This window comes from Peromyscus leucopus, chromosome 14, assembly GCF_004664715.2.
Source record: "Peromyscus leucopus breed LL Stock chromosome 14, UCI_PerLeu_2.1, whole genome shotgun sequence".
NCBI lineage: Eukaryota > Metazoa > Chordata > Mammalia > Rodentia > Cricetidae > Peromyscus > Peromyscus leucopus.
In genome coordinates this window covers 70097087-70116629 of record NC_051075.1, presented here as the reverse complement: position 1 = coordinate 70116629, position 19543 = coordinate 70097087, and the positions used below count along the sequence as shown (strand labels likewise).

The 19543-nt window shown below is 51.1% G+C and overlaps 1 protein-coding gene across 3 annotated transcripts in view; it reads left to right on the top strand.

Moving 5' to 3' along the window:
• The first annotated feature begins 469 nt into the window (after window positions 1-469).
• Prima1 (proline rich membrane anchor 1) overlaps window positions 470-19543 on the top strand; it is a 56094-nt gene continuing 37020 nt past the window's right edge. For 2 of the 3 annotated variants that reach the window (XR_005092789.1, XM_028888260.2), the window contains exons 1-3: window positions 1017-1104; window positions 1716-1839; window positions 7504-7639. Coding sequence is in view for 2 of the 3 variants with exons in the window: in XM_028888260.2 (XP_028744093.1) it covers window positions 1747-1839; window positions 7504-7639 (229 nt within the window). In the remaining variant the exon portion in view is untranslated. Of the gene's footprint in view, window positions 950-1016; window positions 1105-1715; window positions 1840-7503; window positions 7640-19543 lie in introns of those variants that run through there. The other variant, XM_028888261.2, reaches the window with a different exon arrangement.

The window sequence follows — 19543 nt, the reverse complement described above, 5'->3', positions numbered from 1 at the left end:
TTGCGGATGGTAGAGGAAAAGTCCTGGAGAAAAGATTCTCCTTGAGGTGTCGCGACTCCCCCCAAGACTCAGTGGAGTAATGAAGGAGAGTCCTAAGGTCATGACTGCCAATTGGAGGGAGGTCAGATACACTGCACTGGAGGGCTAGCCTGTACAGTCCCAGCCCAGCACCTGCAGAGCCTGCAGGGAAAGGCGTCCTCCGGGAGGATGGCGCACAGACAGGGGCCCCACTAGTCAGATCTCACTATCACCTTCCAGGAGCCTGGGGGTGAACTTGAGGGAAGGGCAAGCCAGGAGCAGGAGCCACTGTCACTGGGAGTCCTCAGCCTCTAGGGTGAATATATAAATTATTAAGCGCCCAATACACAATAGCCTCGCTAGATGGAGACGAGGAATCACTGCAGCGGCGCTGGCGGCCGCGGCGGCGGGGAGCGCGGGCGGGAGCGCAGCCCGGGAGGGAGGCGGGCGAGGCTCTGGCTCCGCTCACGTCTGTTTTCCTTTTTCGTGCATTATTTATTTCGCCTCCGCCCGCGGCCCTGCTGCCGGAGCGGGCGCTCCCGGCCGGCGCCTCTCGCCCGCTGTCTCCCGAGGGCCCAGGCACCCAGCGCCCCGGGCAACCGCGCGGCGCCACCGGGAAGGGCGGGGACCCGGGCGGCGCAGGGACCCGCGGCAGGGCTGGAGGAGGGCTCCGGCGGTCGGCTCCCCAAGGATCCGAGGACACTTTCCCCGCCCTCTGCCTGGGCAGTCAACCCGGGCCCCGGGCTCGGGGTGGCCGCCTTTCCTGGCCGGGGCCCGGCCAAGCGCAGCCCGGAGCCCCGTGCGAGCGCGCCGCACCCCGGGTCCCCAGATCAGCTGCCCTAGAGGCCCAAGCGGCGCGCAAACTTTTGCTTCAGCGCCCCGCGCTCTTCCTCTGCGTGTGAAGCCCCCGAGCGCCCGCGCAGCCGCCAGGGTGAGCTTGGAGGCCCCGCCTAGAGGGCGGGGGACTGGGGAGGCGGCTGGCTTTAAATGGGGGCCGTCCTGCCGTTGAGAAACAGAGCTGCTGTGAGGGGAACCCTGACCTCCCTTCCCAGTATAGACGATCGGTGGGGGTCGCCGCCAGACAAGGTGGCGTGTGGCATTGGAGGGGTGCGGGCGGGCATGAAAACGTTCGGGAAAACCTACGCCTACCCGGGAGCAGGAGCTGGGGCTTGGGCGGCCAATGGGGGCGCGCACGGGGGTGCCTAAGTGGCAGTGTGCGCAGTGTAGTCCCTGGGGCAGAGAGATTGCACGCCGAGAGTGATTTGGTGGTACTGTGCATGCAGAGTCAAGGAGTGTGCGGGCGGGAGTCGGTGGCAGTGCATGGGGGTCACAGTGCGTGTGCGCGCGCAGAGTGGTTTTCGCTGGGTTTGAAGCTTACTCCTCGTCAGAGTTGTGCATGGCAGTTTCTGGGGCTGTATGAGGTTCAGTAAGTGTGTTTGAATGTTTCTGGAGGCGTGCATGGGATCAAGGTGTGCACGCAGTATTCTGAGGGGGAGGACGGTTGCTCCAGGATAGGGTGTGAGTTCTGGGATGCATTGAGAGTGAGCAAGTGTGCACGCTGGAACGAAGATGAAGGCTTGCTTTGCGCAGGTGCCCCAAAGTGCAGGGCAACTGAGTTCTCACCGCGCTGGTACCGGAATTGATGCTACTGTGCCGGCGCCGTGTCCATCTGACTCAAGCCTTGCTCCCTTGGACAGTTTAGCCCACCAGTGGGCGCCGCGGGTCGAGATGCTACTCCGGGACCTGGTGCTGCGCCGTGGCTGCTGCTGGCCCTCACTACTACTGCACTGTGCGCTTCACCCACTCTGGGGCTTCGTTCAGGTGAGAGGCGGGTAGAGGCCTCCTGGGTAGGGGTGGGGTCACTTCAGAGCGCTCCCTATAGCCACCCACTGACTGGTCCTGGGGACAGTTGGGAAGAAAAAAAAGCTGTTCAACTACAGCATGCTCTGACCCCCAAAAGATAAACTTCATAAGGAGCTTCAATTGTGGCCTGAGGCCTGCAGGACCGAACTTGGCACAGAAAGGTGCTGAGACCTCATAGTTATCTCTGCTGCAGCCTTTGGGAAAAGAAACGAACTTAAAAAGAGAAAGGATCCCACTATGGTCCTTTGTTTCCTACCAGATTCCACCCCTAAACTTCAAATTAGTCTTCCTACTGTCTTCTACCTGGGGTGGGGGCTGTCTCTTGTAAGTAGTGGCTGGGGAGGTGGATGAATTATTGCCACCTGGGCCACCATTCACACAGAACATCTGTCAAGACCACCAGAGGACAAATCCCTCACCTTTGGTCCCCCAGTCTCCAGGGCAGAGACTAAGCAAGAGCCCACCAACTGCAGTTACTCCTCAAGGCAGAGAGAGGCTTGGATGGGATGTTCTCTAGTCCCGCCCAGAATCCCCATGCCCAGCTGTCCTCACCAGCCAAGCATACTGAAGCTCTCTGATCCCGGCTTTCTCCTTTCTTACTGCTATGGGGTCAGTACTTGTTTACTTGGTACTTCACCTGGACCACAGGAAACGTGGTTAGAAGCTGTCCCTGCTGTTACTGGGATGTAAGGCGCTACTTATCCTACCATCCACTGGGCAGATACCCCCATCTCCACCACTCTCTAGAGGCACCCCACCCCCAGCACAGTCCAATGCTTCTGCTTCCCCTGCTCTGGCCTGCCTCTGGCTTATAACTGCTTTGTCTGTGTCCTCAGGATTCAAAGTTGTCACTTCTCAACACTTGGGCCATTGAGACTAGGTCCCTTGGTTCAATTTCTAGCTGGGCTCCATGGCAGAGCTTACCTGTCTGTGCCTTCACATGCTTCGTTCTGTCTTCCCAAAGATCTTTCAGTTAGGACCGAGAGAGCACTGATAATATTGCCTTGAGACTAGAGTGCTGGCTGCCCTGCACTTTAGAGAGACCCTAAAGAGAAGAGCCACTGCCCTACCCTTCAAAGGACTAATAAACCAAAACCAACCCCGTTCTGTGTGTTCCTACAGCCAGGCAGCTTTGACAAAAGCAATTGTGTGAGTGTGTTTCAGATTCTCAAACTCAATACAAATCAAGTCTCATGAAAATCAATTAGAAAAGAATCCTCCAGTTAAATAGAATGGGCAAGATCTTGGCTTGAAGCTCTGGAAAATTAATCTACAAATGATAAAGGCAGAGAGAGCAGAGGAAAGGAAGGGGGCTTGGGAATGAATGGGTCTTTTTTTTTTAAAGCAGGAGAGCTGGATTCGGGAAGGAACACAGGAGGGAGGAAGAAGCAATGCAAGCCCATAAGGCCATGTGTTCCTCTCTAAGTGGAGAGGATAAATCTGTCAGGTCGCAGGAGTTCCCTCAATGCAGAGAAAGAGCTCATAGCCATCACTGCCTCCATGAGCATTCTTCCTAAGAATCCTCCAGAGGGTTGAAGGATAGGCCTGATACAACTATCTTGTGATTAATGGGCCAGTTAATGAGACAAGAAACCTGGGTCCCTCGTGTGGCAGGTTCCTCCCCTGAAATTGGCAGAAGCCTCTGGCTATGGCAAGACAAGACACCGAGTTGCTCAAGTCAATGACATTTTAATTGTCAAAGGTTGGTGGGGACATTCCTTAACCTCCACCCTTTAATGTGTCTGGAATGGAGCTTTTGTGATTTAGGGTTCTCTAAGTTCACTTTAGTTGTGGTTGTGTTTTTTTGTTTTTTGTTTTTTGTTTTGTTTTCTTGTAAGGGAAGAGGATGACAGGCTGCACCAGATTTATTAGGTGTGACAGGAGTGTGTCTCATCAAGTTACTGTGGTGCTGGCCTATCTCCTTAAAAGATGCCAGAAGCCATCATCCTTGTGGGCGCTCGTCTAACGCGAGTGCCAGAGAGACAGGCTTGCATCTTGGCCTTATGTGTCCCTGTGTGCTGGCACCAAGTGAAGCTCTCCCAGACGTGGTGGGGCTGAGTCCTACACTCAGCTCCCTCAGCTGGCATTTTCCAGCAGCAGCATTGACCGGGCACCTCCTGGATGACAAGTTGTGTAGCGAGTGCAAGTGACTTAGTGGTCCCTGTCCTTGTGGCCCTGGCAGGCTGTGCTGGCCAGGTCCTTAAACAAGTCATTGCAGGCAAAAGCTCTCAGGAGGAACAAACGGCTCAGACCTGGGAAAAGAGTCCAGGCAAACTCCCACTGAGGTGTCACCACCAAGGTGTGAGAGAGGCCAGTTCACACGAGATGGTGAAGCATCTTGACAGAGGGGACGGGCTGAAGCCAAGGGCAAGGATGAGGCAGGACCTGGGGAGAAAAGGAGCAGGCAAGCCCCCCGACTGTCTTAAAGTTGAGATTTGATCCTGGGACTCACTCCTGGGGACAATGGAGAGTTCAAAGTCAGACATGACACTGCCTCGGATTGTCACTTTAGACATCTCAACCTGGATCGGCAGGGAGGATGGATTCTGATTCCAGGGCACAAGACAGGGAGCCAAGAGCAGATAGGTGCAAAGCCCGTTTCTGCTTTTAGCATAAGTATATTCTGTACAATCCTGAGGGTATTTGTCAGCTATGGTGTTGTTTATCCATCATTCAAATTCAACAAGGCAATACTAGGTAAGAGGCAGGTGCTACTCAGCAGACATGGATACCTGGTGTAGGACAGTAACAGAGGGAATCGAGAGATGTAGGTAAGTTCTGGACATGTTTAGGAGGCAACATCCACACTGGATATGAGAGCCACACAAATTGGCCTTGAATCTAACTTGAATTCTCAGGACATGGGCAAAATGCAGCCAAATTCTCAGCCAGGCCATCCCATAATGACCTCTAGCCCTGTTCCCAATAAAGTCCCTGTTTGCCTCTGTCCACATTTATGTCTCTCTGCTTCCTGACATGGACACAGTGTGACCAGCCGCATCAGCCTCCTGCTGCTGGGTATTTCTTGCCATGATGGGCTGGCTGTCCCTGGAGCTGTGAGTAAAACTAAACTCGCCACAGCAAATGAGAAAAGCGTCAGACGGGCACCGGGCTCTGACAGGGTTGGTTAGGATGCTGAGCCCATTATTTAGGCTGATCCCTTGTCTCACCTATTGTATAGCTAATACGCTTCCCATATCTGTAGTCCTCATGAAGACAGCATGTCACTAACAGGGCTTAGCATGTCACTTGCTCAGGACGAATACAACACATACCACAGACACTTGGGTGTCTGTTCCAAGACACCCGTAGTTTTGCCTGAAGAGACAGGCAGTAAAAAATAGCAGGGGCACTTGCCCCAAAGAGGAATATTTGCAAGGTGAAGAGAAAGCAGGGAACAGGGAGGCCCAAGTCAGGCTGCAAACACAGCTTGTCCGAGACGACTGTGTAAGAAAGAGCTTTGAAAGATGAAGAGAAGCCTTCAGGTGGGTAAAGGGTTCAGTGGAGGGAGGACTTAGCAGTTATTGGCTCACACAGAACCAACCTAAAGGAAACTCCAGTGGGGCCCCAGATAGAGCTCACCCGTTGGCAAGGACAGTCAGCTCAGACTTGGCCCTTCTGTGAGGACAGGTTTTTGAGCTGTTGTTCACTTGGGTCTCTGGAGCCTTCACATGAGAGCCCAGGATCCATTGATTTTTAAAATGCGAGCTCCTTCATTTCTTCCTCCTTCAGTCTTGAAAGTTGGTCTCAATTTCCTTGCCTGTCATTTCATCCTATTAAACACCCTCGTGGATCTGCACCCTTGTAACCTCTCACAAAAAATAGGTCATCGTGTAAGGCTAGGTCAAACCAATGTGCTCTTCCTGAATGCTCCTGCGTTGAGTGTGCCTTGGAGACTGGAAAAGTAATTGCTCTGTCTGGGCATGGCCTGGAGTTCACATGCTCAAGCTCTGAGTCTTAGATGGAGATGATATAGAGCAGGGAGAGGGGTCAGGCCTGATTGGGGGAGGGACTCAGACACATGGCAGAGAGTCTGCTCTTCTTACCTCCAACCCGATAACTGAGTCATGTCGGTGCAAGAATGAAAGACCCTCATTCTCTGAGGATGCACCCTTCCCTTGGAGACAGGGCTGCTTTCCAGAGTCAGAGACATAGTCAGTGGCCCTTTAAAATTCCAAGAGGCGGTCTGTAAAAGCCTGTTGGCCTCTAAGGTGTTAAGTTGGGGCTTTAAATTGGTCCAACCTCTCACTGCCCCCCTGACTCCCACTTTGCAGCTGCTGTGCCACCAACTGCACAGGGAGCACCCAGCCCTGTGCCACCTCTCACACAACTGAGGGACTCTAGGGGACCCACCTGCAATGACGCACTGGAGGAAGTTACAGGGACATTGCTCTTCTGTGCTTCTATTTGCTTACACGAAGCCAGAATAATTAACTGTGCTTCTCACCGAGGCAAGGGACTGCCCCTAACTCCTTTCTTCTTGTCTTGGAGTCAGCTTTGGATTCCTGACTTCACAATCTTCTGCATGTGGAGGAACATGGGCAACTGTCTAACCCATGGTTCTCAGGCTAGCTCTCTCTGTGTTTGACTGGGAGACTAAAGCAAAACACCCCAGGCCCAGATCCCCTGCAAAAGGCTCAGTTCCCTGGTCATAGGTAAGGCTAAGGCTGGAATGTGCCGGAGCTGCCTGAGCGGTTCCAGGACACAGGTAGAGTGAGGAATCACTGTTGATCACAACCTTCTGTAGGCTGACATCGAGAGACAGAGACCCATCTTGGGAAGACCCCAGGTCCAAACCTATGAGGCACAGGTTCTAGTCTATTCTTTGATGTTTGTTTATTCAAAGGCTAGCTCTCTGGGAGTGCTGGGCCCTTCCCTGGGGTGCTGGCTCTAATAGTGAGAGGGAAACCAAGGCATAGCCCTGTCCTGGCATAGCTTACAATCTCACAGTGAAGACAGGTTGGAACGAAGTAGCGAAAATGAGACCTGATACCAGGGAACCTCTGAGAAGGAGAGGTTCAGCCTGGCCAAAGAAGTGACAGCAGGGCTGAATGGTGACAAAGTGGATCAGGTGGGAGAACTGGAGAACATTCCAGCCACCAGGACAGCATATACAATGGCCAGGGATGACAGGAGGGTGAGAGAGGAAGAGACAGATGCGTAGAGGCTTGCCAAGGGCTGCTTATGCCGTGACTTGTGGGCCATGTGGTCCTCTGAGTGGTAAGGAAGGACTTGGGGGCCACTGGGAGATTGGATGATTTGACCACGAACTACTCGAATGCTACCTAGAGAAAGAACATCAGGAGGTTACCCTGTCCCTTGGTCATATGAGATGCAGAACAACGCCCAGCCAGATAGCTTCCCTCGCCAAGATGGGTGGGACCCTGCCCCCGACAGACACAGAAAGGCTGGGTGAGCTGTGACTAGAAAGGTGAGGGCCTAACTTGTGCTGTCTAGCTGCCACTCTTTGGGTATAACCCCTCTGAGGCCTAGCTATTCTGCCTGCTTTGGTCTTAATGAAGAATTCCAAGTTGTGACCTGGAAGGGACCTGGGGCAGATTCAGTTCAGCTTTTAGCTGCCTCGTGGCCTCCTATGTCTCCTGGCTGTGTCCATATCTGCAGGTGACGTATGCTGAGCCCCAGAAGTCTTGTTCTAAGGTGACTGACAGCTGCCAACACATCTGCCAGTGCCGGCCCCCACCCCCTCTACCCCCTCCGCCTCCACCTCCACCGCCTCCCAGACTACTCTCCGCCCCAGGTAAGTGAAGGCTCGTTCATTGGTTTTATTCGGGGGTTGGGGGTTCCTCTCTATGTTTTCTTGTGCCTGGGAAGAGCTGATGAACAAGATGAGACGGAGGACAGCTCTGTCCTCTTTGTAATTTTCCACTGGCCGAGCGGGAGGGAAGCCAAGACCCAACTTTCCCCTGCAGTCTGCAGAACGCTATTCCCCCAGAATGCTCCTGTGAGATGGAGAAGGATGCTTCTCCATCGGTTAATCGGATAAAAGTCAATCTCCATTTGATAAGTGATCCAGCCCGGAATGTTCCGAAGGCCAGATCTTTAAAGGGGGCAGCTGCTGGGTACGATCTTAAATACCCCACCCACACAGTTTTAATGTTCAATTCTGATGCCTGTTTAAGGAGGCAGCTAGGCTAGCACCAAACGCAAAGATCTGGGAACCAAGATGCACTCTTGCTTTTTGGCCATTCGTACCCCACCTGCTGAAGCCTCTTGGGCTTGTCTCCTCCCTGGGTGGCTGCATCTCTGAACAATGCAATTGCCCAGTCACGCAAACAAAGGAGCGTTTCTTTAGCCAGAAATGGCCTCAGCTCCGACTTCTGTACAGTCAAGTTTCCTGTTTCAAGTGGTGATTCCTGGGTGTCTAGAGGAGATTCTGAGCTGTAGATGGGTCCCTCTAGGTTTGCCCTGTAGCATGCCTATGATCATGTCATGTGTTCACTGAATTAAATGTGGGTGTGTTTTAAATAACTGTGATGAGGCTCTATCCCTGCCAGGCTGTGTGTCCAGCCTCTGGTACCTAGCTGACAATATAGTGTTCAGGGCCATTGTTGCAGTTTGTGTGGATTCTTTCCTTTTTATAGGTATCCCGAGACCCTCTGCTTCTAAGAGTGTAACCCCAAATAACCTATTCCCAACCTCTCTAGCTTACTTTACATCTATGAGTCAGAGCCTTTGGGGCGGGGCTTAGCATCATCTGAGGTCTCTAGGCTGCAGGTTTGAGTGAGAACCTAATCCCATCAGGCCCTCTGCTCAGACCTCTTTCTGTCCCTTACTTGCTTATCCTGAGAGAACCCATCTGCCTGCGCTAAGGGCTGGCCTGTGGCACATGTCCCTGGAGATGTCACCTTCCTTTCTTAAGACATCCTCTCTGCCCAGTCTTGGCCCCCACGCTCAAGTGCTGGGATCTAATTGCTCCACACATTCAGCCAGGGTCCCTGCAACTCCATGTATTGCTACACACCTGCGCTGGACACAGCGGGACTGTCTTGTCCTCTTGTGGTCACCCAGCTCCACAGAGGGTATTGTATCAGCAACCCACAGGGTGGCCTATGAGAATATGCAAATTGTTTGCCAGGGACACTGGAAGTTCCTGAGTGGTTAGGCAAGATTCCACCCCTAAAATTCAAATTAGCCTTCCTACTCTCTTCCACCTGGGGTGGGGGCTGTTTCTTATAAGTAGTGGCTGGGGAGGTGGATGAATTATCGCCCCGTGATTCACCATTCATGCAGAACCTGGTCTGTGAGAGAAGGGGGCCTCTCACGGGTTGATGTGGAGGTTGTGTGAAGACACCCAACAGAAGTACAGCATGGACAAAGGCTGGGAGGTAGGACTGTGTGAGACCTGTTTGGGGTATCACAGTCCTCCAGTGGGGTTGTCTTAATCCATTTCCTGTTGCTCTAAGGCAGTGCCCGAGACTGGGTAGTTTATAAAGGGAAAAGCTCTGTGTTGGCTGGAATACCTAAGACTGGGAGCAGCATCTGGTAAGAGCCTCTTGCTGTTTCATGCCATGGTAGACCAAAGGGCAGGCAGGCACGTGCAGATGTGAGAAGAACAAAGCTAGCCAGAACCAGCTGCTCTGGAAGCTTATCCATCCCCGAGAGAATCCATCTAGTGTCATGAGAAAGACATTAATCCCTCTTTAAGGTGTCACCTCCACATGTCACTGTGTTGGCAGCCAACCAAGTCTTAATATGAGTCTTGCTGGGGCAAATGACAGTCAATCACAGCAGGGTTTAAAAGGAGCATCATGGGACAGATCTTCTGGGCCTGGGTGAGCAAGCCACATCCCATCCCCTGAATTGTAGCTCTCCAGTTTCCCTGTTTCCGAGTATCATCTCATCTGCCTGCATTTTCCCGTGTATATTCACCCCTGTGGCCATAGAATGCTTTGTAGAAGCCAGAAACCGGAAACCAGGACCACTCGCTTAGATAGAAAGTGCCAGTAGAAACAAATCCAATGAAAACAAGCCAGTGCTTTATGATGTTAATCAGAAGGCTTGTAAGAGAATCAAAAGGAGCATGTTATGTTGATGGTGGTGCCACTGCTGGTACAGATTTTGTGTTAGCTCTCTGTCACTGTAACAAAATACCTGAGATAATCACCTTACTAACCAGAAAGGATCATTTTGACTCAGTTTCAGAGGGTTCAGTCTATGGTTGCTTGACCCTTGGCCCACAGTCTGTCACGGTGGGAGTGAGTGATAGAGGAGGCCTGTTCATATTCTGGCAGCCAAGAAGCAAGGGAAGTATGGAAGGCCTGGGATCACAGTATCCCCTTCAAGGTCACAGCCCTAATGACCTAACTTATTCCTACTAGGCCCCACCTTTTAAGTGTCCCATCCCTTCCCAGTTGTACCACAGACTGCGTATCAAGCCTTCAACACATGGCCCTTGGAGGGCATTCAGGATCCAACTGTAAGGCTCTGGTGTGTTTGAACACTGTGTGCTGTCTGAAGTCTACAGTACCGCAGGGACACTGGCCCATCTTTGGGACACTGTCTGGACAGCAATGAGCCAACAGAGATGGTAGGCAGGTAAATGGCATACCATGGCACCCGCTGCTCAGAGACGTCAGCAGTGTCAGCAGCTACAGTGGGTGTTGGGCTTGGTCTGTCAGACAAGAATGTGGGGGCATCTTGAGATTATTTGATGTCCAGAGCTCTGGGACACATGAAGACAGGCTGGGTGCTGCAGAAAAGGAGGTTGAGGGCAGAGAGGGTGCCATGTGGTAGAGGGGACAAAGCCGAGCTGTAGGCAGGAAGATGTTTCTGGATGAGACGAGAGTAGTCTGGTTGAAACAATGACAGCAGGATGCTTAGTTATAAGCAGCAGAAACGATGCTTCTGTCTGTAATGGATTCTGATTGTAACTGTCCTCCATCACCCTCTCTGGTTCCACCCAGCTCTCACTGACCCTCTTCTACTGCTGGCGAGTCGTGTCCCTCCTTTCTCATCTTTTATTTTTATTTGTTGGTGCCCCGGTGAGCTACATTATGGTTACTTCTAGAAGCACGGGTGAGATGTTATTTTTCAGGAACATAGGCAAGTTGCCAGTGGCTACACCACTGAAGAAAACGTCTCTTTCTCCCCCTCCACAAATATTAACTGCCCATAGATCCTCGGGGAAGAGTGGGACTTTGTGAGCCCCTTCCCCGTCCTTGACGAAATATTGACCAACCTAGTCCTGTGCAGATAATCACAGATGCTGGGAGTTCAAGAGTGCCACAGCCATGTCGTGTCCAGAAGACAGCATTCCACAGCACTGCACTCCTTCCTCTGGCATTTACGTTCTTTCCACCCCACATGAGCCTTGGAGGAAGGGATAAAAATGGTTCATTGAGGGCCGAGCATTCAACGCTTATTCTCATTGCAATAATTGTTACCTATGGCAACAGAAAGCTTCTCCCAGGGGCATTTACATAAATATTTAGAAGGCACTTGTGCTGGGACATAATATCCATTTAGCAAAATGATAGCTGTAGGTTCCTCATGAATGGTCTGCGACACAGGCTTTTGACCAGGTACTGACATGGTGCCAAACACTGTGTCCTTCTGGTGGAGCAGTCCTCATTTTCAAGCAGAAAGTGGTTGATCACCCTGTAACAATCGTGCCACTATCACACCAGTAGGCACATCTTGCCTTGCTAGGCCAGTAGTGGAGCATGCAGAGTCCACAGCAGAGTATGAGTCTGATGCCAGTCCCCCACAGCAAAGTCACAGAGTGTATTCTGGTGTTGTCATACATATGTGTTTTTGCACTTTGTCCTTATTATCTCCCTCCCCACTGCCTTCTCTCTTCCTTTTCTTTCTAGAAATACTTCTGGGAGTGACTTGTGCAATGCAAAAGTTAGAGAGAAAGACGGTAGCCTTTTAGGTCATGAATCAGAATGTTGCAGTGTTAGATTTGCTGTATTCATGGATGATCTTGGAGTCTCTCTCTCTCTCTCTCTTCCTGTCTTTTGGTCTTGGTCTCTCTCAATCCCTCTACTGTCCCTATGGCTCTAAACTCCAGGATCCCCTCAACACTGCAGGTTCTTCATTTAGAAAATAGGCTATAGATCACCCATGTCCCTGCCAACACACACACACACACACACACACACACACACACACACACACACACACACACGACCTGAGAACTCTCAAAGGAGAGAGATACTTCTGAATCCTGGCCAGGCGGTGGTGGCTGCTGCTCATCCTGTGGAAATCATTTGTGAAAGAAACCGCCTTAGGATACCAGCTAGACTCAGAGACCGAAGGGATGCTGCTTCGGAAAGAACATTCAATCCCCAAAGGGGATTCCCTGGTCATTCAAGTCAAGAACACTTTCTTCAGGCTTCAGCCCTGACCAGTGCATGGAAAGCTCCTGACTTACAGCTGCTAGTTGACAAGTTCTCTAAAGGAGATTCTGCCTTAGAGATGGGTTGGTCTAGTTTGTGAAATGTCTGTGATGGTGTCTCCATTTCTACCAGCTGGGCAGGGAGGGAGATAGGACTTGAGGAGGAAGTTGGGAAGACATGGGGCTGAGGGAGGCTGACAGGACAGGGAGCAGCTGTCACAGAGGTACAAGGGTTGGGGAACATGTGCCTGGAGTAGACAGTGCAGGGAGAGACAGTCCTTGGTGCAGACCCAGCGGAGGTAATGATCAGAAGCGTTTGAGGAGAATCCGTGGGTGGCCTCCATGAGACTGAGCAGACCTCCCTCATCACTCAGACAGCACTCGGCCACTTCCTGGCTGATCAGGGTGATCAGCTTATCCCAGTTTCCCCAGGACTTGCCTGGGCCCCCCAAGTCCTGCTGGGGAAGCTGCTGAGCTGTGGGTGAGGCAAGGTGATTTTAAAAGTTGTTTCCTGTTAGGTTCATTTGGGGGGTATTTATTGCATGTAGGGCTGGGGACGGACCTGCCCTGTATTCATAGGGCCCAGCTCTGTGCCACTGTCCCGACACCCCTCAGCCTTGCTGCCACTAGGAAGGTGTCTAGAAAGTGTTATTGTGATACAGAAGGTTCATGTGTGAGAGAGTGAGTGTGTGAGTGAGCAAGTGGCTGGATGAGTGAATGAGTTAATGTGTGGAGACAGTACATAGTAGTCCAGGCTAGCCTCAAATTTGAGATCTTCCACCTCAACCTTCCGTGTGCTGGGATTATAGACATGCACCACCATGCCTGGCATGCCATGGAAGATTCTTGAACAGTATGTTTATTTGAGGCCAACTTTGTTCTCCATGCTCTTCCCATAACCCTCACACATAGGGCAAAGGGCACCTGCCTGGGGGCTTCACTCTTTGTGCGTGTTAGTGAGTTTGTGAGCTGTGGCCACAGGGGGCCCAAGGCAGGGTCCTCAGAACCCCTGGAAAGTTGTCTTAAGAAGATGCTGGACCTGCTCCCCAGCAACCCTCCCTCAGTAGGTCAGCAGGGGCCTAACAACCTGAATTCATCACTCACTTTCAAATGAGGGTGATTCTTAGTCTCAGGGGCACTTTAAGAGGCAGAGCCCTAAAGAATACCACTCAAAGGGCTTAGGAGCCTGCCAGACCCTCTCCCTCAGCTCTGAGACATCAGGCCAGCTGCAGTTTCTCAGGCCTCTGTTTCCTCCCCTGGGAAGGGCCTACTGTGAAGACTGGAGATTCTGCAGGCCACCCTGGGCAAACCGCATGCCATCCCAAAGGTGGTGTCACAGAGCTGGGACTCAGAGCCTGGCTTTCCTGCCCTCTGACTTTTGTTCATTAGACACATGAATGACTTGGGCTCCTGAGCTGCTGCGAACCAGGACAAGCAGCTGTCCCTGTCACATGTGGGTATCACATGGTCTCTATGCTTCATGGAGAGCCTGGAACCCAGTTACCACTCAGCAAGTTGCAGCTAATAAATGTGAAGGCTGGGCTGGCGCGATGGTCAAGGCGCTTGCTGCCAAGCCTAAGCTGAGTTTGATCCCCAGGAGCCACAAGGCAGAAAGAGAAAATGCTTCCTGCAAGATATCCTCTGAGCTCTACACATGCATAATCTCTCTCTCTCTCTCTCTCTCTCTTTCTCTCTCTCTCTCTCTCTCTCTCTCTCTCTCTCTCTCTCTCTCTCTCTCTTCACACACACACACACACACACACACACACACACACGTAATAAAACTTTTATTAAGGTTGAACTGGGATCACGCTTGCAATTCCAGCCTCTGGAAGGCACAGGCAGGAATATCAGAAGTTCAAGGTCATCCTTGACTATAGAGTGAGTTCAAGGCCAGCCTGGGCTACATGAGAACCTGTCTCAAAAAGGGATTACTTAGGCTAATAGCTGTACTAATCTCTTAGGCCACTAACCATCAAACTAGCAGCGGTCTAGATAAGAGTCTGGAACCTGGCTGAGAATAAACTTGAGATGTAGTGGGCTCTTAACATTTCACAAATGTTAAGATTCCACAAATCTTCAGCACAAAGAAAAAAAGGACTCTGAGGCTTCCATTCACAGTCCTTTCCAGCCTATGATCCTCAGAGTCAAGTAGGGGACCCCACCTTCCGTGATAGTATTTCTAGAAGGTGTTGGGGGACAATACCCAGGCAAAGCCCATGACAGCCACCAGAACTGAGGGCCTGAGTTTGCTTTGTAAATGCCAGCTGTGGCCTATTGTCCCTGCCTGTGACTCAGATCATCCAGGTCATGGGAAGAAGAACTGTGTACCAGCCCTCAAGGAAAAGCGTGCACACCCCCTCTATGAGATGGGCTTCAAGGCGGCCAGGCCAGAAATAGCTATGGCAGAGCAGAGGCGTGAGCTGGCGTGTCCGCAGGGCCCAAGGACTTCAAAGCACAGGGGTAGATTTTATTTCTGCATTTATTTTATTCTTACAAAAATCATAAGAGAGGTTAAATGACTCCCCAAAGGCCACACAGCAGTGGCAGAGCTGGGAATGGGGTCGCTTGGGTCTCTTATGTGCCAAGAGCCACATATTAACAGAAAGATTCCAGTTAAGCTATGGAAGTTCTAGAATATTTTATTTTTTGAGGCAGGGTCTCACAATGTAGGCAAGGTTGGCCTAAAATTGTAGATCTTCCTTCCTCCAGTCTTCCAAGTATTTACATGCATGTGCTACCATGCTCAGCTAGAATTCTAGTCCCCCCCCCCATTTTGAACAGAAGAAATAAACCAATATTTAGTACCCTACTCCTGCAGGCAGGAGCTCTGTGAGTCCTCAGACTCTCCTTTATAATAGGTGACATTATCCTTACTTTCTCCGAAAGATCAGAGCCTTAGAAGGGGTGAGTTGCTTGTTCAAGGCTGCCCTGCTGGAAGGGCCAGCCTGCCTCTGAGGGGTTCATATTCATTCATGCAAATCTCACCTCACCCCAGCCCTATTCTGGTTTCATATGGCTACAGAACAAGCTACCTCAGTTGATGACCCACAGATCAGTTGCTACCTCCCTTCCCAGATTACAGGGTCCACTGATCCCTCCGGGATGTTCTCCCTGTGCGCTTTTTATGAAGTTGTAGTTAACTGCCTGGGGCTGGGTCATTCCAAAGACTTGCCCTCTCAAGTTGGTAGTGGCTTGGGTCACTTGTTAGCTGGGTCCTCAACTGGGCCATCCTCTAGAGCATCTGCACATGATGTCACCATGTGGTCCAGCTTCCTCACAACCTGGAGGCCAAGTTGCAAGGTGGCAAGGCAGGCAGAAGGTGCATCCCTTTTGATGGTGCGGCTGAGAAAGACATACAACACTGTGCCTATTGTGTCCCGTTTCATAGAATCAAGTGACCAGAGCTGGCTCATTAAGGAGTTGGGGTTAGACCTTACCTCTTAATGAAGAGGGTCAGAAAATTCACTTACTTCCTTTTTTTTCTTTGTGTGTGTGTGTGTGTGTGTGTGTGTGTGTGTGTGTGTGTGTGTGTCTTTTGCTTTTACAATGTTAGAGATGGAGTCTAGGGCCTTGCACATGCCAGGCAAATAACCTCACCCAGCTACATCCCAAGCCCTTGTTTTTTTTTTTGTTTTTTGGTTTTGTTTTGCTTTGTTTGCTTGCTTGTTTTTTTTTTTTTAAGATAGGCTCAGACTGGTCTTGAACTCTCCCTGTAGCCCAGGCTAGCCTTGAACCATAGCTTTTCTGCCTCATCCCTCCTAGTGCTGTCATTATACCACGGTTATGCTGGGGAGCCATGCTGTTCTTTAGCAACATGCACATACCAGCACATGCTCTGTGGCTTTTCATTTTCCTTTATAGCAATCATCCCAGCTTGTAAATATGTAATTGGTTGACTAGTGCTTGAGCACTTGCCTAGATAGGCACAATTGCTGAGTATCTTGCTAGGTCCTTAGTGACAACTCCAGCTCTTTAGCCCCTGGTCCTCAGTAGTTTATTTCCCAGATATATTTGGGGTATTTTCTGTGCATCAGGAATAGGCTGGCTTCTGAGAATGTAGTGCCCAGGACAGAAGGGTCCCCAGAGTCATAGCACTTATGGTTTACTTTATATGTGCATGAGGAGCTGTGATGGATAGTAAGAGACATACATAGTGCAGGAGAAGGGAAGATACTGTGTACTGTGCTCTGAAGGGGTGCCAGGATGGCCACTGACGCTAGTGGACCTGAGATCACATGTAAGCTGAGAGCCCACTAAAGTAGGGAGCTGAGAGAATGGGAGGAAAAGCCTTCTCATCAGAGGGAACAGCCTGTGCAAGGTCCTCATGTGGGGCAGGGCTGTGAAAAAAGCCATTGTGGCTGCTGACTGCAGACTGTGGAAACAGGAGGGGCCTTAGAGGCATAGGAGTAGGACAGCACTACAGGAGGCTGTATGGGGAAGCTGTATGGGCTGCACAGGCTACACAGGTCATCAGAGGCCAGGAAGGGAGTTTGGATTTTTATCTACGTACAGTAGGGAACCTCTAGATGGTAAGGCCTCACACTTGCTTTTCAGAGACTGGTCCTGTGGAAGGGAGTAAGGCAGAAGGAAAGGGTAGAGGTTAGGGCCCAGTGACAAGGCTGGTACTGTGGTCCAGCCAAAGATGGCGTGATGGTGGCTGGACTAGACGAGGGGCAGGTGAGAGTGCTGAGCTAACTTAGTCTGATTTGAGACCATTCTAGAAGATCCAGGGCTGCTGGGCCTGAGAGGAAGAGGATGAGAGAGGAAAGGGATGCAGGGATGCTGCTCTGAGGAGGAGAGAGGGATGCAGGGATGCTGCTGGACTCTGAGGAGGAGAGAGGGATGCAGGCTGCTGCGGCTGCTGAGGAGAGAGGGGGCAGGGATGCTGCTGGCTGAGGAGAGAGGGATGCAGGGATGCGCTGGCTGAGGAGGAGAGAGGGATGCAGGAATGCTGCTGGACCTGAGGAGAGAGGGATGCAGGGATTCTGCTGGACCTGAGGAGAGAGGGATGCAGGGATGCTGCTGGGCTCTGAGGAGTCACTCAGTGGAGGATACCACTCACTGCACCCTCTCCTGTTTGTAATTTCGCAGTAGGATGGTGATGAAGATCAAGAGGGGCCAAGGAGTGATGCCTCATTATTTTTCTTCCCTGCTTCCATCTTAAGGACTGAATTCCTCAACACTAATCCAGATTTAGTGCCATGGAACCTCAAAAAGCCAAAGGTTCCCATCACACATAAACTAGAATTCTCCTGGGTCATGATGAGTGTGAAGGGGGCATGGTCTTCTTGCCCTCAGTGTCACAGCAGGTAAAGCCAGTCCCCATCACCTTGGCTTCCCTGAGGGCTGCCAGGCTCCCAGTAAAGGTCCACAGATGCCACTGATCCTGCTTTCGGTTGGAGGTGGTATTAGCACCAGATGTAGTGAGGGTATCAGACACCCGAGGACTTTGAAAGCTTCTTGCTTCCTATCCTGTGTTGATGGGTAGTTGGTCTTCCCCAGGGCTACAAAGTTAGATTCCTGGGACTTTTGCTGGAGGCACTGTTTTTATCTCGTGGTCATTGATCTGTGTTTCTGGTCTTGGAGGCAGGACCTGGAGGCCAACTGGGCTGTGGCTCTTTCCAGCTGTATCCTGATCACTCTGCCTCTCGGGGTTCCTGTTTTCTCCATCTCAGAGATAGTTGTGGGAGCTAAAACAAAAAAAAAAAAAAAAAAAAAAAAAAAACATGAATGAGGGCCTGGCGCTGCCCCTGGTGGGTGGCCAACTCTCCATAAGTAGGAGTTTTGTCAGTATGAATCTTACTTTAACAAATTTCTTACCTAGGTCAGTCTTTATTCTTCCATCTGTAAAGTGGACCAACTCTCATATTCTACTGTACACTAAGCCCAGGGCATCCCCAGCATGGTGCTGCAACCAGACAAGAATCTGAGATCTTTAATAGCATCCAGGGTTTCTGGTTATTAAATGTTTTTTTTTTTAACTGAATTTTCTTTTCTCTATTCAATAAAGGAATTATTTGTCTTCCATTCATTAATTTGCATCTAGCAACTAAGAACACATTACAAAGTTCCATTTATATTAATTTACTCATACAATGATTAGTCTCGACTTGCCTGGTTTTAGAATCACCCAGGAGACACACCTCCGGGCATGTCCGAGAGGGCATTTCCCGACAGTTTAACTGATGAGTGTGGATGGTACCATTCAATGGGCTGGGCTCCTGGGCTGAATAACAAGGAAAAACTGAGCCGAGCGCCAGCGTTCATCTCTCTCTACTTCCTGACTGTGGTCATGACGTGATCAGCCACGTCAAGCCCCTGCTGATGCTCCTTCCCCACCATGATGCACTATATCATCAAACCAGAAGTCCAAATAGACCCTTCCTTCTTTAAGCTGCTTCTTGTTAGGTGTATGTTTGTGTGTGTGATCACAGGAACAGTGTGCTGTGGCACGTTGTAGAGCTACATTTCTGCTTGTGCAGAGCCCCTTCTTCTAGGGGACTGCCTGAACCCCAACTGCCTGAGCCTGGCTTCCCATGCACATCACACCAGCTTTCCAAATATCCTAATCCCATCCTGCACAGGCTCGGTGTATAGCTGCCCAGGTGATTCATGAGTCAAGGTGGAGGCACAATGCAGGACGGATCTACCCCAGCAAGGGGAAAACATGGGTGTGATGGGGTTGGACTGGCTTCCTCTGTCTCTGGCCTTGGGGACATCACTGTTCTAGGCTCTCCGATATTGACTGTGGTGAAGGCACAGGGTCAGGTTCACCCTGGTAGAGTCTGCCTGAGTTCTGCTTACTTCCCAGGCCAGGAGCCTGAGCTGCAAGGCACCTTTTGGCCATTCTTTCTGAGTCCACCTTTCATCCACAGCAGGGGCTCCTCAGGGAGGCTGCTCTCACTGGAATCTGTGACCCTGAACAAGTCTCCTCACTGTTCATCTCCACTTCCAGATGTGAAATGGGAACACAGCTGCTGCTAAACGCTGACAAATTACTGTGAAGATGAGGGAGCTAGCAACGAGTCGGGGTCCAGGCTGCACCTCTGTTAATTCTTATGGCAGCTGCTTGTTTCTTGGTGTGTGTATGTGGACCCATGCATGTGCTCATGTGAGTGGCTATGCATGTATACTAGAGTGCACGTGTGTGTGTATACTTATGGAGGCCAGAGGTCAACCTCAGGTGTTGTTTTTTTGGGGGGGGCATACACTTTGATTTTTTGAAGACAGGGTCTTTCTGGGCTGGAGCCCACTGATTAAGCCATGTGGGCTAGCCAGCAAGGCCCAGGGATCCGCCTG